The sequence below is a fragment of the Myxine glutinosa genome, chromosome 7 (assembly GCF_964187855.1).
Source record: "Myxine glutinosa chromosome 7, kmMyxGlut1.1, whole genome shotgun sequence".
Taxonomy (NCBI): domain Eukaryota; kingdom Metazoa; phylum Chordata; class Myxini; order Myxiniformes; family Myxinidae; genus Myxine; species Myxine glutinosa.
Window position 1 is genome coordinate 40,882,529 of NC_136267.1, and position 27,906 is coordinate 40,910,434.

Here is a 27,906-nt window from a genome sequence, read left to right on the forward strand (position 1 = left end):
GTGGAAATTTCCTGTCAATCGGACCAACGGTTGCCGAGAAAATCATATTTATTCTGTGCAGACAAACAGACAAACAAACAGACAAACAAACAAACAAACGGACCCAAACGCAATACCCTCTCCTGCTGCGAGGGTAACTAGAACGGCAATCGGTAGAGAGCATACCATCACCAGGCTGAGCAGCTTACGTTTTGGATCCCACTGATAGGCCTGATCTGGATCCACAACTGAACCAAAATCTAATCGGCTTGTTCTTGCTACCTACCCAACTAATCCACCAAGTTTCATCCAAATCCGTCCCCAACTTTTTGAGACATGTTATATATCGTTTTTAGCCCTATCTCTCAATGGTGAAAAATCACTTGAAAACTTGTAGTGTCCGAATCCGGATCTTCAGTGAAATCCAATCAATTCGTCATTTTCACACATCTAACACCTGTCCCCCAAATTTAGTTTGAAACAATACACAAACTTTTCAGATATCCTACTCACAGCCACACAAACAGACAAGCACACAGACAAACAAAAAAAGACACCAGGCCTGACAGGAATGACGAAGATCGAGAGAGCCTTGACCTTTGACCTATATAGTCAAAAAATATTGGCAGCCTCACATTTGTCCTTCAGAATCCTCTGGTAAAGTTTGACGACGATAGCTGAAAGCGTTCACGAGTTATCACACTCACAAACAAACAAAACTTTTGGACTTCCGCTTCTGGTTCCCCGAGTGAGGTTGTGTCGGGTGAGGTTGTGTCGTCAGAGCTCGTCCACGTTGATCAAAGTTAAGTTTTTTTTTCTCAAAGTTAAGTATTTTATTTTGCTGTGTATGTGTTCACAGTGTTGCTGGTTCGATCGTGTTTTGCATTTCGTGCACAATTGTGTACGAGTCAGTCAGTTTGGTGGTGCGTGTTTTGGGGCCTGGTTAGCCTCAAGGCCTGCCTGCCTCTTATAGTCTTTTGTTATTCACGTTCGATCGCCCTTTGGATTACCTTTTTTTTTTCACCCCATACTTTCCCCCTAACCTCTTACTCTTTGTTTGATGTCTTAAATCCAATATTTATTTTTTAAAATTATAATTACCTTCTCTCCTCGCGGTCTCCCCTCCCCCGCCTGTGTGTTGTCCCACCCCTCCCCTCTATCAATCATAACTCCTTCCTCTTCAGCCGTTTCTTTCACCTTTCCAATTTTAGTTCACCATACCCCTTCAACCTCTCCTTCTTTCTCAGATCCGCTTTCACCTAACCTTCAAAAACATAACAGTATTAACAAAGAAAATAAAAAGGCGGCCTCTCTTTCCTTACTAACAAATTGCTTATACACCTCCCGGTTCCTTCGCTCTGCTCCCCTGGCTTGTTAATCTATTCTTCTGCATTTCAGGAATTTCCCAGATTGTTTCCAGTTTTGCTTTAGAATGTTTAAACTCCCTATGCCATGTTGTATTCATTTGTATATTATAACTTGCTTTTTTCTTCCTGTTCAAAAGGCTGCAATCAATTTGCTCATTAAATCTATCCATCAGAAAAAACAATTCAATCTCTACAGTTCTTCCCTTCTTCGTTCTCTAAACTCACTTTCATTCCTCAAACAGATCTCTGATTTGAATACCTCAAGAAAGCCAGTTTGTAATAAATGTTCGATTTCCTTTAATCTTTCAAATTTCCCCCCTCCCCCTTCCCCCTCCCCCTCAAATTTCCCCCCTCCCCTTCAAAACTCTCAACCCACCCCTCCCCTTCAAAACTCCCAACTCACCCCTCCCCTTTTAATCTCCCCCCTCACCCCTCTACCTCAAATCTCCCCCCTCATCATCCCCCATCAAATTTTCCCCCTCAAATCTCCCCCCACCCCTCCCCTTCAAAACAACCCCACTCACCATTTTTCTTCAATTCTCCCCTCTCACCCCTCCTCCTCAAAGTTGCCTCTCAACCCCTCCACAAAGCTGCCTCCTCCCCACTTCCTCTCCCTTCCAACTCATACCTCCACACCCTCCAAGCTTCTACTTCACTCTGCCAACCCTCAAACAACTCCTCACTGTACCTCATCCCAGCACCATCAAACCTTTTGTCCTCCTCATCCTTCCCCTTCTCCTAGCTCTCCTGCAATCTCCGACACACTGTCAACAGCTCTCCCTACCTCCCCCTCTCCTCCCTCATCTTTCCACACCACTCCCCTCCCTTATCCTGTATCCGATGCTCCCCCTCCCTCTTCCTTAATGGTATGGACCTCAAATATCCGGGGCCTTCACTCAAACCTGACCGATCTCTCCATGCAGGTTGCTTCAGACAAACCAGACTTAATCTGCTTAACAGAAACTTTCCCCCTTCAAGATGTCTCTGATTCCTTAATTTCTCTCCCTGGTTACTCCCTCCTCCGGTATGATATTTAAAAAAAACAGTTACTCCCTCCTACCCTCTCCTGAGGATAGACACACACATGTTCCGAGATTTGTGAAAGGAACTGAGATTACCTTCAGTTGGATTAGCCTTCCATGAGGTGAAGGCAAGTTGCTTCATGGCAACTGCCTCACCACAAGCTTCAGTGTACCATGGACGGGAGGAAGGGTATGACAACTGAAGACGAGATGGGATAAATCTGTGCATGAGAGAGAGCAGTTTACTTTGGAAGAATTCCCAGGAAGAGCTGATGTCAGAGGCAGTAGAGATGAGACACCAGTCCAGATGATTGATGGCTGCTTGAAGACTGTGCCAGTCAGCCTGAGTAAAATGCCAGACTCGTCGGTGCTAAGGAGGCTCTCTGAGAATGGCTAGTCCACTTAAACAAGGAGATGATCAGAAGGACCGATTGTGGTTGGAACATCAAATGGAAGGAAATCTCCGTTCCTTTCACAGCGCTCGGAACAGGTGTGTGTCTACCTTCAGGAGAGCCAGGAAACAATATCTCTCTAATCTCAAGACTGAACTCTCATACCTGTCTCCCTCCTCCAAATCCTGGTGGCGTCTGGTCAAACGTGTTTCTGGTGTTTGTTCCCCCTCCATCCCCTCCCTTACCTCAAACGGCTACACCGCTGACACCGTAGTCGACACCGGCATGTGAAAAATCTGAATGCCAAAACTCTGTGTTTGCCTCAAAATCTTGTGTCCCAAACCCGTTTTTTCTCTCTGTACCCACATTACCCAGTCGTACGCAGCTGCTCCTGGACTCTGTGTCCTTCTCTCCCGACAAGGTGGAGAAGTTTCTGTCAAACCTCAACTGTGATTCTGCAACTGGGCCAGATGGCATCAACCCACAGGTCCTAAAATCCTGCTCTGCCGCTCTATCTCACCCTCTCTCTGTTCTCTATACCCTTTCTTTTGCTCAAGGTCATCTTCCATCTGCTTGGAAATCAGCCAACATTACCGCTTTACAGAATCAGCCTGCTCCCAATAATCAGCAAGGTCATGGAATCCATAATCGCTTCTGACATCAAAGCCTTCCTCTTCTCCAATGGCTTGATCTCTGATCATCAATTTGGATTTCAGACCAGGTCATTCTACTCTGGACATGCTGCTTCTGCTGTCTCAACAATGGATGAAGATCCTCAATGGCAAACAGGAAATCGCAGCCATCTCCCTTGACATATCTCATGCCTTCAATATGGTCTGGCACCCCGCTCTGCTCACCAAAATTCTCCTCCTATGGTATCAATGGAAATTTCCATGCATGGCTTGTGAACTTCCTCTCTGGTCAGTCAACATGTGGCCCTGAATGGCATTCTCTCATCTCCCCTCCCTGTTCAGGCTGGAGTTCCTCAAGGCAGTGTTCTGGCCCTGTGCTTTTTCTGGTCTTCATCAATGATCTCTCCGACTCTCTGGAAAATCCTCTCTATCTCTTTTCTGATGACTCCACTCTCTGCCGCTCCATTCCTCATCCCTAAGATTGGCATGCAGCAGCCTCTTCACTCTCTGCAGACCTGGATAAAATCACAAACTGGTCAAACAAGTGGAACATGTCTTTCAATCCTGACTAATCTCACGCTCTCACGATGTCTCTCCGAAAAGACCGTCTGGAAAACCCTCCCATCTACTTTCTCAACAACCCTCTCGAAAAGGTTCTGTCACTCAAGCTTTTGGGCCTCACTATCAGCCATGATCTGACCTGGGAAAACCACATTTCCAAGCTGGCCTCCAAAGCCAGTCACCGACTGGGCATCCTCCATCGTGCGAAGTCCTTCCTTGGTACCTCTGAGCTCCTCACCACATACAAGGCTTTCAGTACTGCTCTCCGCTCTGGGCTGGTACACCTGCCTTACACCTAGCTCAGCTTTACGCTGTTTAATCCAAAGCTTTCAGAATCAATGGAATCTCCCGCGATGAAGCTCATTCTGAGGGCTTTTCGTTCTCTCACGGCAGGCAGGTTGGTGGTATTTCTGTCTTCTACCGACTCCTCACCGGTCTCGCAGCTCTGTCTGTGCTCTGTCCCACAAATATTCCTTCAAGTCGCACAAGAACTGCCAGCAACCTTCTTATGGTGAAACTGCCAAAATCAAGACTCTCTGCTCACCTTCACTCTTTCATTCTTCTTTCATCCCGCCTCTGGAACAAACTCCCACACTCTCTTCAATCCCAATCCTCCCTCCAGGTCTTTAAAACAGCTGTTCACCACCATCTCTTATCTTCCTCCATCCAAAACCTTGATCTTTTCTACCCCAGTTAATACACCCCAAATCCACCTCTTTCAATCTCTGACTTCATTCCTGAAATTTCTGGTAGCGTCAATTTGTTTTAAACCTTGTACCCCTTCCCCTCCTCCCTACCCCCCTACCCCCCTCCCCGGTCCTCTCCCTTTCACAGATCTCCCAATGTCCCTGTTCTCTACTGTTGTGCTTGTGTGCTTCCGTCTCTCTCCGCATCTTGTCTCCCACTCCCTTTAGTATATGTTTTATGTGTCCGTTTATGTTCTTTTGTGTTTAATGTGCTAGCTCCTATACGAGCCTCGATCTTTTATACAAAAAAAATAAAAATAAAATACAAATGAGACAGACCGACATATGACGGGAATTTTCTATTTTTGTCATTACAAACAGATGGACAGCCAGACAGAGACAGGTGTGAAAACGTAATCTCCATCAACATTCGGTGACAGGTAATTAGACAGATATCTGGAATGTGTGGTGGCCATGACTGATGTGTGAAGTTTATATCCTGTTCCTTCAACTACTTTAACATTTCAATATAGTAATGGATCATTAAATTGTCATCCTGAAAAACATTTATGTATGGAAACTCAAGCAGCACGAATGCATGAAACTATCGCTCGGCTACAATGCCTGGATATCATCAAATCTTGCCATGACTTGAGAAATTCCTCAACCTTGGCAGCTGAATATTTTCCAAATCATCACTTCAATTCCAAAGTCTGAACAGTGAGCATGATGCAAATTGTTGTCATGATACTGATGTAGTTGGTTTTTCTGGTTGCCCAGTTCAAATCTGGTGAGTCACCTCAATGCGACCACAGGGGTCAAATGTTTTGGTGACCTCCCTGCTGGATCTAAAAGCTATGATACCGTGCAGATTGGAGGTTCCAAATTAGTACACTATACACTATGCCTCATCCCCCATTACGACTGAGCGAAGCCGAGAGGTGCACGGTATGGTCTGGATATGCGGTGTTATTTGCCGTAGCCAATCAATCCCTCAAAGGGTCTTTCTAAATCACTAAGAAACAGCAACGACAGTCAGAATTCACCCCGAGACCACATCAGTTTGATTGTAATAGTCATGGTGGAGGGGAACACAAGGAGAATGAATAACAAATGCCTAATCAATGAAAAAAAGGAACCCCCTAACCCGACTGATACCGCTTAAACAACATTTCTGTGTCGGTGATAGCTGTATAGTACTGAACAGGCATTTTGCTAAACAATCTAGAGCACTTTGGGGTCTGTGGGTCTTATATTTCAGCTCTGGAACAATGGGCCGGTGGCATCTATCTGTAAAAGGTGAAGGTTCACACGCTGTGCATTATATCGCATCTATGGCTATAGTTTACTTACTGGTAACATGGCGAGCTCCCGCTCTCTTTCCGGTGTCTCTCATCGTAGCCTATCACTTTGCTAATGCCCACCTCAGATGTCCATGTTTCACAACGAGCAAACTTTACAATCCTATTCTAATTTCTCCTTTCTCTTGTTAATAACTGCTATGTATACCATTGCTTTGTTTGGTACTGGCCTTATGACTTTCCCTATCTGCATGTCGTGGACACAATTTTGTGAATGTCATTTTCATGAGTCACCAAGGTATAGTTAGTCCTGTGTCTATTTTTCAAAACCTGAAGTTGCAAAAAAGCAAAGAAGATTTTTGACCAGATTGTGCATAAAGTGGGAGATGGGAAGGTGTCGGGTGAGAATGAAAGAGATTACTGAAAGCTTTGAGGGACACCAAAAAAGCCTCCTCATCTTACTACAATTCACCAAATGTCCGTCCGTCCGTTCGAAGGTACCGCAAAAACGGCTCAACCGATCGCAACGATATTTTGGGTGGGTATTCCTGGGACACCTGGGAGTAAAATAGGCTATATTGTTTTTCCAAGTTTTCCAATTTTCCAGTTTTTCCATACACGATGGAATAATATTTACCGATACGAACAGTGATGTGGCTTTTGTTGAAATTCTACAAATACTGTTTATTCTACGTACCAGGAGAGAGTAGATCGACTCCTGACAAACTCTTCCTACATAAACGTGCGGCTCCGAAGTAACATGGCAGCGTGTGCAAAGCGACTGAGAAACAGGTGTAGCGGCCGCTTCCGTGTTACAGATTCGGCGCGCACTCTTCACATATAAACGTGCGACTGAGAAAGACGTGTAGCGGCCGCTTCCGTTTTGCAGAATTCAATCTTTTTTCAAAATGGGCGCCATGTACTGCTTAGATTTTGATGATTTGCGTGTGATATGATTTAATGGATGTTTATATAAATCGTTTAAAAAAATTTAAAGCCTTCAATTTCTGATATTTTGCCTTTTCATTTGGGCCTCCCAATTGAAGCCCTGGCCATAGGGTGGGTACCGTTGCTAGTTCATCATAATTCAACAGGTCAGGATATAATTTGTCAGCTAAATAAATAAAATCCAGCAATTACAGACTTCTCCGAAAGAGATTTGTGCAAATGCACGGTCTGCTACGCCAACAATGGAGGCCATAATGGTAGATTCTTGCCTGAAAGAAAGTGTCAAGAGTTATACAGCTGAAACTATTTTCACAACAGACAGCTCCGAGACACAAACAGCACGTTATTGACGAAAAAGCAGCTGTTCCAAGATCATTCGCATTCCGCCGCTGGGCCCCCTCGTACCTCCTCAGAACTGTCTCTTTCCCAAGGTTTCCTGTACCCCGTCTTATTCAGCCTCCCACCGCACCAAATTGCACCCAGCCCGCGGGCGGCCGTCGTCTCCATCCGCATGATGAGGCTTCGGAACGAGCTACAAAGGCGCAGTGCCGTAAGGCGCCGTGCGTCTCCACAGCTGGCCTGACGGGCTGTTTGTCATTATTTACTTATGTAACGTTTTTCTACGTGAAGAATTACGTAGGTGAAATAACTTTGCTGCCTTGGGGCTTTGAAGAACTTGTATTGAAGGGGAAGTTAAATCTCATTACAACTGTGCATTGCGGAGCACCGCAAACCTCGAGTTTGGAGCTTTGTCCACAGCTTGACTCGAGAGGCCACGACCGGCCATGCGATCCGTTTCTAAAGCTATGTGACTGTGATGCTCCTGCTAGGATCACAAATCATTATTGAAATCACAGAAGAGCTTAACCATGAGGTTCAACGCACGGTTTCATTATATTTCGTTTCCGCTGCATTGCCTGAAGGCAGACTCAGTGCTACCAAAGGAGCCTCAGGGCAAGGATAACATTGGGTGGTTTGCTTTTGCCTTCCCAATGGTACTCAGGGCAGGAATTTGTAATTCGTTCAAGGCCCTAGCGATAACTTGCCTCCTCTACAAGGAGGACATTGTGGAATCTTTAAAGTCCACCATCTAATACCAGCAGATGGGTCACCCAAGTTTAACATCCATCTGAGGGAAGACACAGAACCACCTTTAGAACCACATTTAGAGGCCATTTTTCCCCACAAAGCAGGGGTTGGCCTTTTTTGGGCACCATGGTCCCCTTTTTTGAAGCAATGTTTTATGGCCGGATGCTCTTCGTGCCGCCAACCCTGTTAGTCGCCACTTGCAACACACAGGGAATTACCAGTGAACTGGTACTCAATTTGCCGACCTCGGAAGGATGACTCGGTTCATCCTCGGAAGGATGAACGAGAGGGAGGCGGCATGGTCGTGTAGAAATCTGAGAGTAAATATGATATTGGTTATGAAAGAAAATGAAAGGAAGGTGGCAGAACTTATGGAGATCTTAAAAGTTTAAAATGGAGAAAGGAAAATGAAGATGCTAGATTTTTAGAAGGAATACAAGAGACTGGACCCTTGAACCAAATTGAAGAGTGCAAATTTAATGGCTGTTTCCTGAGTAACCATTCCGCAGAAAAATCATTTCTCCGTTTTATCAACAATCCGAGAGTGGCAGTGGACCCCATGCAAGCAAACGGTCAATTCCGGCCACATGGTGGCCTTCATTGGCCGGTCTTGGATAATCTCTCTGAACTTTAACTTCCTCGCAAGAACTCTACACCAGGAATGTCATTCCTGTTCGCAGAAACATCCAAGCCAACAGTCCTTTCTTCCATCGGAAGTGACCTAGCAAATGTGAGGCTCAAAACGCCTCTAACAAACTGAGAATGTCACAGTAAAGAGAAAGCACTGTTACTTGCAGCAAAATAAATGAGCCGTGTATGATTCAAACAATTTACTTAGAGATCCATACATCAACTCTTCGTTCAAACAGTGCAGCCTTTCCTGGACACAAACAAACTGTCAAAAAGTCGAGCGATGATGGCAAACGCTATATGGTTATAATAAGCACTCGCCTCAGAGTCGTCTCGCCTGGATTCCAATCGAGACCCAGCAACAAGCTACCATCCCGGTGTTTCGCAGGCAGGGAGAGGCCATCCCAGGGTTATTGAACGATAAACTGGGTGTCCCGTCTGATATCATTAGTTGGTGGACGTTAAAGATCCCTCTGTGTCCTTCGCGAAGAGTACGTGAGCCAACACCGGCACCCTGAACAACTTACCCATTTCTGTCCTAACTACTGCTGGGAAGGCAATGGTAAACCACCCAGTGTAATCTTACCATGAGACTGCTTTCTTTGGCAGCACTGAATCTGCCTTCGGGCATTATATATATATATATATATACAGTCACGTGAAAAAGTAAGTACACCCCATGTAAAGTTTTGACTTTTTCAACACATTTCAACATACAGCTATTTGATCTTCATTTCAACAATATTGATAGATAAAGGTGATATAATATAACAAATATCATGAAACGTTTACATTTTGTAGTCCATTGTATAATTTAAATAAACATAAATGCAAATTTCGCATGTGGAAAAAGTAAGTACACCCTTGGCTCGAATAGGTGGTATTGCCCCCTTTGGCAGAAACAACCTCAAGTAGGCATTTTTTTATAACTGTCTACCAGTCTCTGACATCGACTGGGAGAAGATTTTTCCCACTCCTCCATGCAGAATTCTTTCAGCTGTGCGATGTTTGAGGGGTTTCTTGCTCGTTTTGAATCCCCCCACAACATCCCGATGGGATTTAGATCCGGGCTTTGACTTGGCCATTCCAGAACCCTCCATTTCTTTCTTTTCAGCCATTCCTTGGTGGATTTACTGGTATGTTTAGGGTCATTGTCATGTTGCAAGGTCCACCTTTGGTTGAGCTTCAACTTTCCAACAGATCGCCTCACATTATCCTCAAGCACCCTCTGGTACAATGAAGAATTCATAGTGGATTCTATGATGGTGAGCTGCCCAGGCCCTGATGCAGCAAAGCTGCCCCAAACCATAATATTTGCACCACCATGCTTTACAGTTGGTATCAGGTTCTTGTGGTCAAATGCTGTCTTTGGTTTTCACCAAACATGTCTTCTGGTACTGTGGCCAAATAGCTCTACCTTTGACTCATCTATCCAGAGCACATTGTTCCAGAAGTGCTGGTCTTTGCCTCGGTGTTCATTGGCAAACTTTAGTCTTGCCCTGATGTTCCTTCTGGACAGCAAAGGTTTCCTCCTGGCACACCTCCCATGTAGATCAAATTTGTGCAGCCTCTTTCTAATGGTAGACTCGTGCACTTTGACATCAACAGTGGCCAGAGCTACCTGTAGGTCCCGTGATTACATTCTGGGGTTCTGAGAGACTTATTTCAGCATCTTGCGGTCTGCTCTTGGGCTGAACTTGCTGGGGCGGCCTGGCCTGAACAAGTTGGCAGTTGTTTGGAATCTTCTTCACTTGTAGATGATCTTCCGGACAGTTGAATGACTGATTTCAAATTGTTTGGAGATCTTTTTAAATCCCTTCCCAGACTCGTAGGCATCTATTACCTTCTTTATGAAGGCCTCAGAGAGCTCTTTTGATCTAGGCATGATGATGCCGCACACTTCAACAACAAAGAGCAAACCAAACTAAATGTCTGAGGTTTAAATAAGACAGGTTCCTCCAAGATCCTCTCTGACGATGTTCTAATCATTTGCACCTGAGCTGGTGCACCTGATTCTAATTTTAGGTATTTGAAGTAGTGATAAATGTAGGGGTGTACTTATGTTTTCCACATGCGAAATTTGCATTTATGTTTATTTAAATTATACAATGGACTACAAAATGTAAATGTTTCATGATATTTGTTGTATTATATCACCTTTATCTATCAATATTGTTGAAATGAAGATCAAATAGCTGTATGTTGAAATATGTTGAAAAAGTCAAAACTTTACATGGGGTGTACTTACTTTTACACTAATCTCGACACAAGAATGCTCACCATTCAAGTCAAATACCCAGTGGCACAGGGATTACAAAAAACACACTACGAGCTTTATTTTCTGTTTTCGTTCAAAATTATGTAACCAGCAGCTCATTTGCCTATTGCAATGTTTCTGGACATCATTGCATCATGATTGTTGTAATGCGTCACCAATATATATATATATATATATATATATATATATATATATATATATATATATATATATATATATATATATATATATATATATGTGTGTATGGTACGTTTCAAGCTCGGTGTGAAAATTCAGTAATGATATAGCCAGTGGTGAATTGGCTTGACACATGCTACAACAAGGGAATATTATAAAACAACAACAATAGCAATCAATCACATTAACCAGAATAAACAGAACTGCAATAAAACAATCCTCGATTCTTTTTCTTCATCAATTCCCCTATTTTGTAATCCTTCAATGAAGAAGCCACATCAGGACAGGTTTCCATTAGTTATTTAAATACTGGAATGTGTGACCCCTTGCTGCCCTGGTACTCAAAGCGACATGTTTTCCATTCTGTTCCTCTCGGCAGAGCCTGTTACGGAATGTTGCTGTGGCAGGGGCTAATTGCCTAACCGCTGCACACACCATTAGGATGGACAAACAAATGGGAAATGGGCCCACACTAGATCCTAGGTCTGGGCCGAAGGTCAGAATACTGGTGGCCAACATCAGAAAAACATATGGCTTTACACATCCCAAGTGCTTCAAATGTAAAATTCCTTTGGAAATCACATTCTTTCACCGAGTAACTGACGCTGAGGCTTCTCGAGAGTTGCATCAAACGTATTCAATTTTTTTTTTTTTTCAAGGCTTGTGCAATTCAGCGGCTAACCCCCGCTCTTGCAGGGAAAATGGCCTTAAAATGCATGTTGTTGTTGTTGTTGTTGTTGCTTGTGCAATTCAGGTGTATTTAATCCTATGATGGAGAAACTTTCTAAACATTTTTATCTTTCTGGTCTTCTGGCCCACCTCCTCCCTTTACCCCTCCCAAACGCTCCACCCACATGGTCTGCACCCCACCCCCACACCCTCCACCCCACCCCTCCCCAGCCCCACCTTGTACTAAAAATCTTGCACTTTAAAAGATTGCTGAATGTCTGCATTTAATTTGGTTTCAGTGAAATGGGTCCTCGCTGTGTTTTCCTATGGTGAAGTTGATGACAAGCTATTCATATATAATCAAATTTAATATGATGCTGATTTAACTGAAATGCTTCTTTTTGAATTTTTATGATTTTGTTTTAAGTTGTTTGTGTTTCCCCGTGCTTCAGGAAGCCGTACGTGCATGCTACTGTCACAATATTTTCATTGTTGAGAAGGATGTATAAAAAGTTATTGGAAGAACATTCTCACGACGGTCTAATAGATGCAAAGCGTTTTAATTATTTTTCAATGAATAACGATGTGCAACGACTGCTACTACTTCATTAATGGCAACAATTATTCCTTCCTTGTATGGTCGGTGAATTCCTTCCTTGTAAATGTTCTTGTTGTCTGGTGTTTTTGGCCAAGTCGTTAATGAGCTGACCAGGCCTAACGTTCGACGGAATGTAATTTGGGCAGGAATTTGTAACTTGTTCAGGATGCCGGAGATAACTCACCCATTCTTCACGAAGGACACCATAGGATTTTTAACGTCGACCAATTAATGCTGTCAGATGGTAAGCACAGTTTAACATCCACCCGAGGGACAGCACACACATTGATGCCTCCTTGCCAGGCTTGCGAGACACCAGGATGACAGGTTAGACTGGGACGGGATTCAAGCCCAGGCTAGCCAATGCGGGTAGGTGAGCATACGTACCTCTCGGCTATCCTGCCAGCCTCTATATAATGATATGAGACTAGTAAGAATATATATTAACTAGCCGAAACCCGTGGAACATCCACGGAAGGGAGGATGTGGTGTATGGATAGAGTGTACCATTATGGATGGCATAGGGGATTTGCTTGTCCGAGTAAGAGTTAGGAAGAAAGATGAGAATGAAGAGTGCGTATATGAACAACGTATTTATTGCAATCTACTTGCTCTACTACTTAATCTACTTAATCTACTTGCTTAATCTTAATCTACTTGGACGGCTTGCTGTCGCCTTCGACTGTCCAATCAGCGGACGGCTTGCTTCGCCTTCACCCAGCAGACGCCAATAAGATGGCGTCGTAAGATGGCGTCGTAAGATGGCGTCGTATCGGCAGTTAATCGGATGCTTTTGGGCCCCAACGTCGGCTAATTCAGATTTTTCGAGTATGGCTGTACGTGATAAACAAAGAGCGCGGTTCGTAGATCGTAAATCCATTAGTGCCGTGGGCATCGGGTCACTGGGTGCGGCGTAAAAGGGATAACAAAGTCGAGTCCTTATGCTATTATTATATAGAATATATATATAATTTTTGTATGCACCTCGTTATACTTTTTGACTGTCCTGAGCTGGTGTGAATATAACCCCTGCCATGTACCCCACAATCTCTATGGAATATCTCCAGATCTCTGTTCCTCTCCATAGCAGTGTTGTCTACGTGTGTGTTCCATCCCAACTCTAGCTTCCTAATCTGCAGTGACTTCAAATCGCTTGGGTTATTTGGTTAATGTTAGCTTTGCTTTCTGTAAACAAAATGACAAAATGGACAAACTGACATGAGTAACCATAACAAACGAATATAGTAATTTAAGTAAGACCAGAAACTTAGAACAAACTTAGAACATAAAAGAGACAACTCGAGCCAAATGTTATTTACTTTTGTACATCTTTGACTGATTAACGGTTCATCAAAAGAACAAATATTTGTGAATTAAATACTTCTTGTGGTGCCAGAAGCATGGCGATTTCGCCGGCGAAGCACATATTGTGTGTGTGCTCTTTCGGAAAGTGCTGAGAACTACAAAAACTGACGCCATTTTCTCTTTACAAAAAAAACGAATGATTTATCATGAGATCTGATACAAATCAGATGGTACTTTTCACCAGATCACATGAGAATATTTATAAAGATCTAGCTGCACGTCGTCATTTCTCTCCCCTTTGATAAGTTTGTTTTCTGGTGACAATTTAGCATTTCACATCTGAGCATTACACCTCATGATGCTCGGATCATTGGATCAGGTTACGTTTATGAGTGCGGTGGTGCGTTGTTTTTGTCCATTATCAAACAACTAGCAGTTACCCACCCTTCGAGTGGATGGTGTATGTGAGTTATTTGCTGAATAAAGTATATGCCCTATTGCAATAACACCTGATGGATGTTTGCATGTGTCATTTTCTATTCAAGATTCCAAATTTCCAAGATTACAAGTTTCCCAAGTTTCAAGAGTTCTGCACAAGGTCCTGCACTGTTTCTGCAAGAGTTCCAAGAGTTAACGTCGGACATACATTCGAGACTTTGTTTGAGCCCACAGCAGTTGACAGATGGCGCGGACGGCAGCGCGGTTAATCACAAACACCGACATACTGTGTTTTTCAGAATTATTATATAGACGTCCTTGTAATTCATTTTTAAAAAGGACAATGATGTCTCCTAATGTCCGGATGAATCATCAATGGCTGTTAAAAAAGAAAAGAAAAAATTACTCGGACTGCTCTTTCGTTTCACCTAAAGTACAAAATAACTTTCACCCGAATACCAAAGGATCGACGTGGTTAAGTTAGTTATCGATTGAAAGATAACAGAACTAGAATGGCACTCTTCGACATCGTGACGTCGACCGATATCCCTTCGCCAACCTTATTACATCATCACACATACTTGTACCAAGTTTGATTTTCATCCCTTCAGGTGTTCTCAAGCATCACATTTTTACCTGACATGAACATCTGACCAAGTCGATGGCCACATCTGACCACATCAAGCATCTTACCTGAAGCTGACATCTAATCAGTTCATCTTTTCATCATAATATATACTTGTACTAGGTTTCGTCAAAATCCAATCACTGGTTCACAAGTTAGCGCAGTAACAGAATTTTTTTTAACCTAACGCGACCTCTGACCTTCGACCGCTTGACCCCATAATCTAATACATTCGTCTTTACATCATTATACATACCCCATACCCCATTATACATACCCCAAGACTCCCATAATCGAATCCATTCGTCTTTACATCATTATACATACTTGTACCAAGTTTGACTTAGTTCCCTGCAGCCGTTCTTAATTTATCGCGGCAATAAAAACCTATTACAGACTGTGACCTTTGACCTCTTGTCTCCAAAATCAAGTCAATTCATCTATGCATCACAATACATACTTGCACCAACTTTAGTCAAAATCCCATCACTGGTTCACAAGTTATCACGGTGACAGCACTTTTCCCAAACATGACCTCTGACCTTTGACTTTGTGACCCCAAAATCGAATCAGTTCATCCTTACATCATTATAAGATACGTGCACCAATTTTGACTTGGAGCCCTTTAGCCATTCTCAAGTTATCGCAGACGTACGTACGGACGGACGGACAGCCGGACGGACAACCCGAAAATGTAACGCCTCTGGCGAAGGCATAAAATACCTGGGAATTTAGAAATAAATGTTTGGCGATGGAAGATTCTGATAGATGGAAAAACTTTGCTGACTTAAAATAATATGAGTTCTCTAATGAGGAACTTCAATGAATGAGGAGGAGGCTATTGGGCCACCAAGGCCGCACAAGGTTTGCCAACCTATGGTTGCTTGCCTGTGCTCGATCTTTCAGTAAAGATGAGCCGATTTGATCTGCATTATTCTGTCATCTCCTGTACTGTCGCAGGTCACAAAATATGCCTCGGTGGGTTTTTCATCAAACACCGGATACATTTGCCTGCAGGTGGAAACTTAATGAAGAAAAACTTTCTTTGAAGTCAAATCTGATCTAATACTGGTAATGTGCCTGAAGACAGACTCGGTGCTGACAAAGCAGCCTAACAGAAAGGATTACACTGGGTGGTTTGCCGTTGCCTTCCCAGTGTCAGTGGGGACAGGATTTTAGGATTTGGCCGCTCGGCTACTCTTCACGAAGGACGAGGTGGGATCTTTCACGTCCACCAACTAATGCCGGTAGACAGGACGCCCAGCTTAACGTCCGAGGGACGGTACACACATTCATGAAACACCCTGCCTGTGAAACACCAGGATGGCAGTTTATAGCTGGGTTAGGATTCAAAACTCGGCTATAGAGCTCAGAGGGGAGCGCCCGTAACTCTGGCTGTCCTGCCAGCCCTAGGCCCCAAACATCTTTTCGAAAGGAGTGCGCATTCTTTGAAGCCAGAGGATATGAAATACAAAGGCTGCGCATGGATCATGCCTTCAATCACAAACTATGTATTTTATAATTACAAGGCAGTAATTGTAACCTAAGGAAAACCTATTATGTCCCGAGTACAGTAGTACGGTAAAATAGTTTCGTATGATAATGCCAGTTGAAATGCAGCTGAGGAAACACAAGGGAAACTCTCGCACATTCGGTGCAGAAAGCACCACCAAGGTGAAGATCAAGGTGAAAGCGTCATCGGTTTTAAACTGTGGGTGAAGGTATTCGTACATGAGATAATGCTTTACATCTGTCAAAATTCAGTAAGATAAGACGAGAGAAAAGAAAGAATGAAAGGAATGCTGATGATCCCCCATCTGGACAAGGTGATGAATCAGGCAAACGATGACGGCCTGGAGTCCACGAGGATATAAAAAACATTATTCATGACATGTGTGTAGAGATGAAACTCCAAAGGGGTTACTGTATGGGTTATTTTTTTAACAAGTAACACTGAAGGATTATAACAGGTGGGGAGGAAGAGAAGGTGCTTGGATATCTCGAGCCATCATTTCCTATTTCATCCCAAAGGGCAGCCAATAATGAAGGGACACCTGTTCTGCATATCGGCAGGTTATCGCAGCAGTCTCGGCAGTGAGGCTTGCTCGTTTCTACCGGGATCCGGGGCCGACTGAAGATGGAGTCCAAACATCCACAATGGCACAACCCAAAGTGTGCATAATGGGACAGACCGACCAAAAAAAAAATGATCCGTTTGATGCAATAATTTTGGGGCTGGTAAGACGGCCTGGAGGTGTGCACGCTCCCCTCTGAGCCATCCAGGCTGGGAGCAAGTCTCGACCCAGGAATAAAGTGTCATCCTGGTGTTGTGCAGCCAGGGAGCCACCGGCGTGTGTGCCATCCCACGTTCGGATGTCAAACTGGGAGGCCCGCTTGACTGCGATGGTCGTGAGTGGACTATGAAGATGAAAGGGTCACTTTCATGCAGAAGAGGTGAGTTAACTCCATCACCCTGAACAAATCAGAGGAAAACCTCATGGCTTTCATTTTTACCTCCGCCAGCAAAGGTGGACGAGAGGTTATGTTTTCATCCCTGTCTATTTGAATGTCTGTCTGTGCGCAAGATATCTCAAAAGGTTATGGACGTATTCAGACAAAATTTGGTGGACAGGCTGGGTGTGTGGCAAGGACGAATTGATTCGATTTTGGTGAACGTCTAGATATGAGAATTTTTGAATTTTCTAAGTGATTCTTCGCTATTGAGAGATGGGACCAAAATCGACATATAGCACGATATCTCAAAAGGTGGACGGGTTATGACAAACCTTGGTGGATGAGTAGGTGACAAGAACAAGGTGAGATGTTTAAATCAATTGCAAATATCTATCAGCCTGGTGTTGGCTTAGCGGTTAGGGTGCCGGCTTGGGATCCTAGGATCCTGGGTTCGAATCCCGGTCGATCGCTGAATTAACGCCAGGGGGGTTGACTCAGCCTGTCATCCTTCCGAGGTCGGCAAATTGAGTACCAGCTTGCTGGGATGAATGATCACGGTGTGTACCCCGGTTTAGAATAGCTACACCGTATCCCTGCGCATCGTAAGAGCGTGACCAAGGGTTGGCGTCAGGAAGGGCATCCGGCCATAAAAACATTGCCTCAAATAGGGAACCATGATTGTTATGGGGCCCACAAGGCTAACCCCCGCTCTATCGGGGAAAAATGGCCTTAAAACGATCATTCATTCATTCATTTATCAGATCTTATAGGAAATCACAAGAGATTTCCAAAAGGGCATTTCAATGGCTCAATTCCACAAACAACATGCTTTGATGACCACTGATGTACACTGTCTCCAGCGTAAGAAGAAAAAAAAACTTGGACATTATGTAGGGATCAATAATGACAGCAGCATGAACAAATTATACAAATTGCAGAACAGGGATAATTCAAATTTTTATAGATTGCAATGTTTAATCTATTCCACACCTTAGAAAGCATTTGTGTGTGCGATGCCAGCCCACACCTTGAAAAGAGAATCAAAGCATTTGTGGCTCACTCGCCATCATTAGCAAGGAGTGGACTCCGCCAATAGTGGAGCTGGCAAGCCGCCCGATGAGGGATTATATCGGCTTCTAAAGCCGGTGTAAGCTGACTGATACTGTGGTTCGCAGTGGGTGGTTCTGTGTCTCTCACAGACAGGAAACAAACTTCCACTGAAACTATAATACTGCATCTTATTTCCCCGTGGTTAAAAGAGTCAGAATCCTCATCAATTGTGTGATGGATGCTTAAATAAGGGGGATACAGGGTGGGCACGTGCCCCTGTTGGTGAGGACTCTTGCAGCAAGTGTGGCACAGAGGTTTATGCTCACCATTCCAGTGAAGAGGTGCTATTAGAGACATATATAAACATATACACACCATTTGTGACTTATTTATACATCCAATGGAGGCCCATGATTGTACAGAACAGTTTACAAGTTCTATGGTCTTCGGAAAATACAAAATCCTGCTTTCCATTGCACTTTTATTATTATTTTGTATGCAGCCTGCAACTGCTGGTTGCATCATTGCAGGGAGCGTGGCTGTGCAGCTGATGCAGTGCCCACTTTTCCCAGTAAGCCGGTACTCATTTTGCTGACCTCGGAAGGATGACAGGCTGAGTCAACCCACCTGGTGTTATTTAACGGCACGGCAGGGGCTCAAACTGAAGACCCTAAGATCTTAAGATCTTAAGGCAGCCACCTTAGGCTTCCATCACACTGCAACCCAATCGAATTTAATTATGGCCTGCAATATTCTCTCTTGTTCTCCCCCCTATTCGCACCATCCTTCATGCTCACTAACGATGTCCTCGAACATCAACGACTTCCTTAGATTGTCCTTGCATTCATCACGGGCCCAGACAGCCAAAAGCACCACAACTGTCCCATTGCATTTGCAGTCTCGTTTCTACTGCTTACAGTGGGTGCAATTACTACGACTCCCCACCCACCACCTCCAAGGGCCGCAGCTGTGTAAGCGTGCTGCACTGCAGAACGCGACAGCGTCCGCTAGGAATGTGGCAAAAGCAGCCGGTGTACAATGAGTAGATTTATTAGCGGGATCTTTGCTGGAACCCATGCCCCCTACCTCCTTTGCAGGCGCTTACTTGCCCACCCCTCCGTTAACCCCTGGCGTGTACCATCAGACTCTTGATATCCTCAACCTGCTTCGTGAAGCACGGAGAATTTTGAAGCACATGAATTTTTGCCGTGTATGGAACGTGGGACACGTGACAAACGGATTTCTGAATGGAGGAAGCCGGAGCGAGAGGGCGAGAGGCCTAAGCAAATAGAGACCGAGACAGAAAAGAACTCACCACGCTCACACTGTACCCCGGTGAAGCCGTAGACACAGGCGCAGCGGTTTGGTCCAATGCAGCGTCCACCATTTTGGCAAGCTTTCTCACACACGGCTGGGGGACGATGGGGGTTGGGGGGGTAGAGGGGAGTAATGGAAGGAAAGGAGGCACAGAAAAAAGAGGTCTTATAACACATAGAGGAGTTAACTCAGACAAGGCAAAAGGCCACTCGACCCCATCTTGCCTGTGTCACACCATGCGTAGCACTCCCAGAAAGAAAAAGATGATTTACTGAAATTATTTGGTAAAGGAACTGTATTCTAAAACCAAACAAGTCTGCTTTGGACAAGAAATGTCTATCATGGTTATCGATATTATTACAAGATTTGGTGATATGGTCAACATGATTCACGCCGGAAGTGCCAAGTGAAGATGGAGCACTGCCAATGCCATTCATGTTAATATAGTCTATGTCGAGTGTTTGAAGTGCGTAAGTCAACAGCCATCCTGCCAGCCCTTATAAGGTTAGCAATTCATAAAAAAAATTTAAATTATCAGTTGACTGAAGCGTTGAAGTTGTCATAAAAACATCTATTCAGATGTCTTTAAGACATCAAATGTTGGTTGTGTGTATCGATGCATGAAATCAACAGAATGTTGATCGATTTCCGCCGTGGGAAGTAAGGAGAAGCTGATGTATCGGACGTTAACCCTTTGTCGGAGAAAAAGAGGGTTAGTGACCGAAACGGAAGTTTCTCCTTGCTTCCCAGAGCGGTTCGGATACCTCGATCCACGTCCTGTTGATTCCATCCATCATTGTACTTGTCCGCCAACGCAGAGCGACACTACACTTGATGAGCAAAACTAGTGCTTCATTTTATGTGTGTCAGACACACGATGCAAAAATATTTTTGATGAGCATCGATGATTGCGTTTTTTTAAATAAAATATTTGAGTGGGCAGATACCAAATTTTATAGCGCAAGTAAAAACTTTGGGTCTCTTGCATTCTTTTACTATCGATCCTTCCCTTAAGCTCCTGGAAATTACCATTCCTTACCACATCACCTTGCAAGTGCTACGTCTAAGTCAAACACCTTGATGGATCTGATCCACCAAGGTAACTTCAACAGGTTCATCGGCAGTCAGCGTGTGATGAACGTTTGCTCAGACTGGTTGGTGCAGCCTGTTGGATGTATTAGACCAAGTTATGGGTAAGATGCCCACACAATACCCCCTTCCCCCAACACCTGTGTGGGCAGTGGTGTGTAACCTGTCATAGACGTAGAGTAGCACAGAGACCAAAACCAAGCTGTGCAAGTGCACTTCAAAAGCACAGTTTGGAAACTATTTCAATGCATGAACTACGCCGTATGAACATTCAAAGCAGGAACTGATCCACTACCGGGACTTGTTGGGTTCTAGCTCCAACCTTTTATTCGGAAAACTGCAAATTTACCCATCCTCCCTCCCCCCCAACTCCAAACCCCATCTTCTCTAGAAAAGTCAAGAATCCATGCAGCCAATTATTACATTTATAGCATCACCTAAGAGCAAATCGTTTGAAAAAGAAAACCTACAGCCAGAGGCCCAGCAAGGGTTTGAAGAGCCCGTGAGTTGCTGGTTTCATACCTGCGCCCCCACCGATTCACTTTTGATATTGAAGTGCATCATGGGTATTTGAAAAGATTACAGAGCTTACCGAACAATACGAAGGTGAAAATCCCCAGCATTATTTTACCAAAGTAAAATCCTTAATGTTGGCTTAGCGGTTCGGGTGCCGGCTTGGGATCCTAGTATCCTGTGTTCGAATCCCGGTCGATCGCTGAATTAACGCCAGGGCGGTTGACTCAGCCTGTCATCCTTCTGAGGTCGGAAAATTGAGTACCAGTTCACTGGTAATTACCTGTGTGTCGCAAGAGGCTACTAACAGGGTTGGCGGCAGGAAGGGCATCCGGCCGTAAAACATTGTTTCAAAAAGGGGACGAAGGTGCCCAAAAAAAGGCCAACCCCTGCTCTGCGGGGAAAAAATGGCCTCTAAGGGTGGTACCTTTTTTATCCACTATTAGTTAATCTATTCAGATGTCAATGACAGTGTGTGACACAACTCGCAAAAGTAAAAAAGTAAAAAAGTTTACCGCTAATGATGCACCCTATCTAAAAATTACATTACTTATTCGTACCTGTTGTTTGTGTCCTTTATGATGTCCCTATAAACAGTAAGTTTCCTGTTTGGAGTGATTTTCAATTTTGTTTGACTGGCAGGCAGACACAGGTGAGCGATCGGGACACGATTCCATACAATTTTCCAAATTCAGAGGCAAAGTGCTGATAAACTGCAGGTTAATGTTCCGATTCGTGTTCTACGGTGTTCAAAATCTAAAATTTAATTTGACTTCAGTGGTTCCTCAATCATAAACTGACAGACAGACAGGCGGAGTGAACCGATCCCTTAACCCCGCTTTGCGCTACGCGTGCGGGTCAAATATTGTTCATGCTTTATTTCTAGCCCAAACTATTGTTTTAGGATAAGATTGGTATTTAGTGATGTGGAGGTGCCTGTTTTCTTGTTCTACAGGGTGTAAAGTTCATGGAGGATCAGCAACGCAAACCACACGTACACATTTAGACAAATACACAAGACAACACCGCACGTGACTTCAGACAAACATACAGTAGCCACTGAGCTTGGAGTAAGTGCCAGGAGTAAGTGCCAGTAAGTGTTTCTTCCCAGGGTACTCTGGGTACCAGCGACACCATCTTTTTATGACGTCACTTTTCTCTCCGCACTCAGCGTGGCAATTGAGGGGAGATTTCCTCCTCCACGTGGAGTGATCTTTACTATAAATAAATGATATACGATTTTGGGTGAGATTCTCTGCCATTTAAATATAGGAATGTATTTAGCCCCCTTGCTCCATACAATTAGCCCCCACCTTTTGTTTGGAATGATAACACCTGATTCTGCCAATGTAAAAATGGAGATGAAAATCAGAGGCACGACATGAATGTTCTTCCTTGGACAAATATGGAATGAGTTAGACAGGAAACGTAAGCGAAACGAGTCTCCAAATTAACTGCTCATAGCTCTATAGGAAGGATGATCATACACTTCTCAATTATAAAACTCCACAATTATTATCCTAAAATCTGATGGAATTTTTTTTTTTTTTTTTTTGTATACAAGATCGAGGCTCGTGAAAGAGCGAACATTAATCACACAGAAAGACAAACCGACACATAAAACATATAACATGGGGAGCGGTAGACAAGATGGGGCGAGACTCTCATCTCACAAGAGACTCTCATCTGCTCCCATGAGAAAGTATTCCAAGGTTCATGGACCTTATTCAAATGCTGGCAGTCTCTAGTAGGGAGAGTGGGGGACATACACACCAGGCATTGCATTAGTCAGTGCCAATGGTAAAGGTAACGAAGAGAATATTTTGAATTCCTCATTTTCACATTGTAATAATTTTATTATCTTGTATGCAGCCTGTGGCTGCTGGTTGCATCATCGCTGGAAGCACTTCTGTGCCGCTGATGCAGTGCCCCCTGGTACCAAGAAGATGGTACTCGTTTTACTGACCTCGGAAGGATGACAGGCTGAGTCAACCCACCTAGTGTTACTTCAACGGCGTGACAGGGGCTCAAACTCGAGACCCTAAGATCTTAAGCCAGCCACCTTATCCGTTAAGCCTAACCTCCAAAAAACAAGAACACACCTCTCTCTAAAGATTCTGTTTACGAATGTTCGCGACATATATGGCCAAAAACAAGAGTCTATATTGGGGCGCGGTGTCAGCACACATGCACCTGCTCTTTTCAAAAGATTTAACATCCACAATGTGAATGCAGATGGGACAGCCAGCTTTATGTCACATTACAAAACGGATTGGGATCCGAAATCAAACTCCATGCATGAATCCCTCGGATCGGCAGTCTGCAGCCTCCTCACTCTCTGCAGACCTGGACAAAATCACAGACTGGGCAAACAAGTGGAACATGTCTTTCAATCCTGACAAATCTCACACTCTTACGATGTCTCTCCGAAAAGACCGACTGGAAAACCCTCCCATCGACTTTCTCAACAATCCTCTCCAAGAAGTTCTGTCACTCAAGCTTTTGGGTCTCACTATCTGCCATGATCTTTGCTGGGAAAACCACATTTCAAATCTGGCCTCCAAAGCCAGGCGCCGACTGGGCATCCTCCGTCGTGCGAAGTCCTTCCTTGGCACACCTGAGCTCCTCACCACATACAAGGCTTTCATCAGCAGCTCAATGGAATACTGCTCTCCCCTCTGGGCCGGTGCTCCTGCCTCACACCTAGCTCCGCTTTACGCTGTTGAAACCAAAGCTTTCAGAATCATTGGAATCTCCTGCGATGAAGCTAACTCCAAGGGCCTCTCACTCACTCACCGCAGGCAGGTTGGTGGTCTTTCCGTCTTCTACCGACTCCTCTCTGGCCTTGCCCCCCCAGCTCTCTCTGTGCTTTGTCCCCCAAATATTCCTACAGGTCGCACAAGATCTGCGAGCAACCCTCTTCTGGTGAAATTGCCAAAATCAAGACTCTCTGCTCACCTTCACTCCTTAATTCCTCTTTTCTCCTGCCTCTGGAACAAACTCCCTCACTTTCTTCAATCCCACTCCTCCCTCCCGGTCTTTAAAACAGCTGTTCACCACCATCCCTTATCTTCCCCCGTCCAAAACCTTGATCTCTTCTACCCCTGTTAATTCACCCCAGTTCCACCTTTTTGAAATACCGACTTCTTTCCTGGAAGTCCTAGCAGTGTCCATGTGTTTAATACCTCTCCCACCCCCACCCTCCCCCCTTCCCATGCCCTCTCCCTCCCACAGATCTCCCGATGTCCCTGCTCTCTGTTGTACTTGTGTGCTTCCCTCTCTCTCCATCTTGTATCCCGTTCTCTTTATTGTATGTTTTGTGTGTCCGGTTTTTTTGTTTTTTTTGATTGATGTTAGCTATTTCACGTGCCTCAATCTTGCATACAAAAAAAAAAAAAAAAAAAGCAGGGCCCCTTGCTGTCGCCCCCTGCTGTTACAGCACAGATTGGTAGTTTTCTTTGGAGTCGGAAACTTTTTGGGATCGACTCCAATGAACCCAACGATAGTATGCTGAAAGTTCGTTTTTAAAGAGTCGATATGACCAATCACAACACAGCTGGGCGAAACGTTGGAAGCACGTTCACATATGATGAGATGAAACATGTCAGACTGATACTGTATGTGGGGTGTTCAACAAGTTCTACGAACGAGATACTCACAATAGTCCAAGATACACCAACGTTTTCGTTTTCAATATACAGTACAGTATAAGCAGATGTAATGTAATTACATTAGTAAGAACATATGTGTGTGTGCATATGTATATATATGTATATATGTACAACATACATTTCAAGGCCATTTTCCCTGCTAGAGCGGGGGTTAGCCTTGCGGTCCCCATTACAATCTTCTCCATTTTGCCCTATTTTCTGCATCTCCCCTTGTCAACCCCCTTGCCCGCATTTCTTCTTCCACCATCTTTAGCCAAGTCTTTCTCGGTCTTCCCCGCCCTCTACTTCCTTCGACATTCATTTCCATCACTCTTCTCAACCAGTCACTTTCATCCTTCAACACATGACCAAACCATCTCAACCTGTTTCTCTTCACAGCATCAATCACAGGCTCTATTCCCATCATCTTTCACAATTCATCATTTGTCTTCCTCTCTCTCTCAATGATACTCCACACATCCACCGAATCATTCGCATTTCCACCCTTTCCAGCCTTCGTTGATGCTCTACGTTCATTACACATGTCTCGCTCCCATAAATCATAACACTTCTCACACATGCAGCATACACCTTTCCCTTCAGCTTCACCGATACTCCCCTCCTCGTCAGCACGCCACTCAGTTCCCGAAACTTCTTCCATGCACATCTCACTCTAGCAACCGTTGCCGAGTCTGATCCACCTTCTCCATTGAGCACGTCTCCGAGGTAGCAAAATGTTTTCACACCTTCCAGCTTCACGCCATCTCCAAGATCCGCCTCAACATTTCCTCCATCTGCAGCTCCCTCTGTGCACACCATACACTTGAATGTAGCTGCCACACTGGCTAATGACCCAATCAGACCACTACATTTTTGATGAACCCACTCAGCGCACATTGTACATTGAATGGAGTTCACTCCGACACCCTTCCTGCACACAGCACATGGCCACTTCCCAGTTCTTTCCACCTCACCACATGCTTTACCACTTGCCATCACCTTCGTCTTTCCGATATTCACCTTCAGACCTTTTGTCTCCATACATTCCTTCCACTTGTTCATCTTTTCCTTCAGTCCATCCATACTTTCCGCAATCAACACCAGATCATCTGCATACAACAACTCCCACGGTAAACCCTCCTTTACGTTCTGAGCCAGCACCTCCATCACAGCTACAAATAGTAGTGGACTTAGTACCGACCCCTGATGCACCCCCACCTTCACCTCAAAGTCACCACTGTTCCGGTCCTTCGTCCTTACAGCTGTGTGCGCTCTTTTGTACATTGCCATCACTACTCTGATCGACCATTCCTCCACTCCTAACTTCCTCAATGCCCATGTCTTCTTCGCGAGGAACCCTATCGAATGCTTTCTCCAGATCAACAAACCCAAGAAACAACTTCTTCCTCTTCTCCATGTACTTCTCCTGCAACTGCCTTTCTGTCTCCTGAAACTGAGTGGCTAAAGCATGCAAGATAAGGAGAAGATAGTGTTGAAGAGGGAGATGAAGACGATTCAAAAAAGGAAAAGGGAAAAGCAAAAAAGCACGTCTGTCGTTCCTCTTCCTGGCATAAATCCAAACTGCATTTCGTCGATCTTCACTTTCTTCCTTATCCTGCTCTCCAACACCCTTTCCAATACCTTCATTCCATGCTCCAATGACTTTATCGCTTGATACGAGCCACAGTCCAGACGGTCACCTTTCCCCTTGTATAGAGGGACGAGGGTACTCAGTTCCCAAATCCACTGGAATGCGGCCTTCTTTCACCACCAGATTACAGATCTCGGTCATTCTCTACACACCCCAACTTCCTGCTGCCTTCAACATATCTCCCACAACTCCCGTCGGCCCTCCCGCTTTTCTACTCTTCATTGCTTTTATCGCTTCCTCAACTTCCTTCTCAGTTATCTTCTCTGCCGGTCCTAAAACTGGGTTACTCTCTATGTTGCCATCCCATTCATTCTCTGCATTCAACAGCATTTCCATATATCTTTTCCATCTGCCTTTAATTCCATCTGGGTCCACAAAGATTTGTCCCACTTCATCCTTCAAGCAAATCACCCCCATCACATCACACCTCTCTTTCGCTATCTGCTTTGCAATCCTGAATACCGCTCTCTGACCCTCTTCCGAATCCAAGCGTTCTCCGAACATTTTCCTCCATGCCTCCTGCGCCTTTGCTACCTCTTTCTTTGCACCCTTCTTGGCTGCCTTATAGCTTTAATGCTCTGCTTTTTCTGCCCCCGTACCCTTTGCCTTCTGCCACCCCTTGAACTTCTTCCTCTTCTCGTCAATCCTCTTTCCAACTTCATCATCCCACCACCATGTTTCCGAGTGCCTCGGTGGTCCTTTTGTCCATCCACATACCGCACCAACGTCTTTTCGAAGCTGTCCATGCGCTCACGCTTTCGAAGTTAAGTAATTTTTCACAATTGTGTTTTTGTCGAAACTGTATCTATCTTTCAGTGTGTGTACCTATCGTGTGTCTTTAGTAAGATTCTCGGTATTCATTTTTCATACATGTATACAAAATCGTCGGTTAATTCGTGTCGCTTATTCTGAGGCCTAGTAGGCTACCGTGTCCGACCTTGAGGCTTTGTTTTTCTCTCAGTGCTTCGTCGATTGCACTGCAATTACTTTCGTTCTCTGTTTTTGTCCCAGTCTTTCACCCCATACTTCCTTGTTTAAAAGCTCCTCAAAAAAAAAAAAAAAAAAATTTTTTTTTTCCCTTCTCTGTTCTTATTCGTTTATTCGTTGTTCTTATTTGTTCGTTCGTTCTTCGATCACGTTGTTCGTGATCACGTTGTTAAAAATGTTTAAACTTTCCCCTGAAGAACTGTATTCTGTCGTATATTATAACACCTTTTTCTGTCCTGGAAGTCCTTGGTGTCCTTGTGTTTTATACTTCTTTATTTTTATACTTCTAATTTAATTATTTATTTTTATATAAGACCATTTCTTACTGACTACATCTGCTTATGCAAGGTGTCCCAATTAAATGTACGCACGGCGTTAATATTTTTCAGAAAAATTAATTAAATATCAGGGAGAGGGGCGATGTTGTGTGTTACTCATACCTAATATATGGTGTTAGTGTGTGATGGAATGATTGCACGTTATCAGTCAGTTGTTACC

At 44.2% G+C, this 27,906-nt stretch overlaps 1 protein-coding gene and 1 long non-coding RNA gene across 2 annotated transcripts in view; one reads left to right on the forward strand and one right to left on the reverse strand.

Moving 5' to 3' along the window:
• LOC144893057 (fibrillin-2-like) overlaps nucleotides 1-27,906 on the reverse strand; it is a 147,289-nt gene that overhangs the window by 117,349 nt on the left and 2,034 nt on the right. Inside the window, exon 3 of the mRNA XM_078782678.1 lies at nucleotides 19,517-19,612. Within this exon, the coding sequence (XP_078638804.1) occupies nucleotides 19,517-19,612 (96 nt within the window). The remainder of the gene's footprint in view (nucleotides 1-19,516; nucleotides 19,613-27,906) is intronic.
• LOC144892926 (uncharacterized) lies at nucleotides 717-15,104 on the forward strand. The gene is made up of 3 exons (XR_013624064.1): nucleotides 717-781; nucleotides 5,021-5,079; nucleotides 14,180-15,104. It is a non-coding gene; the product is annotated as an uncharacterized LOC144892926 (long non-coding RNA).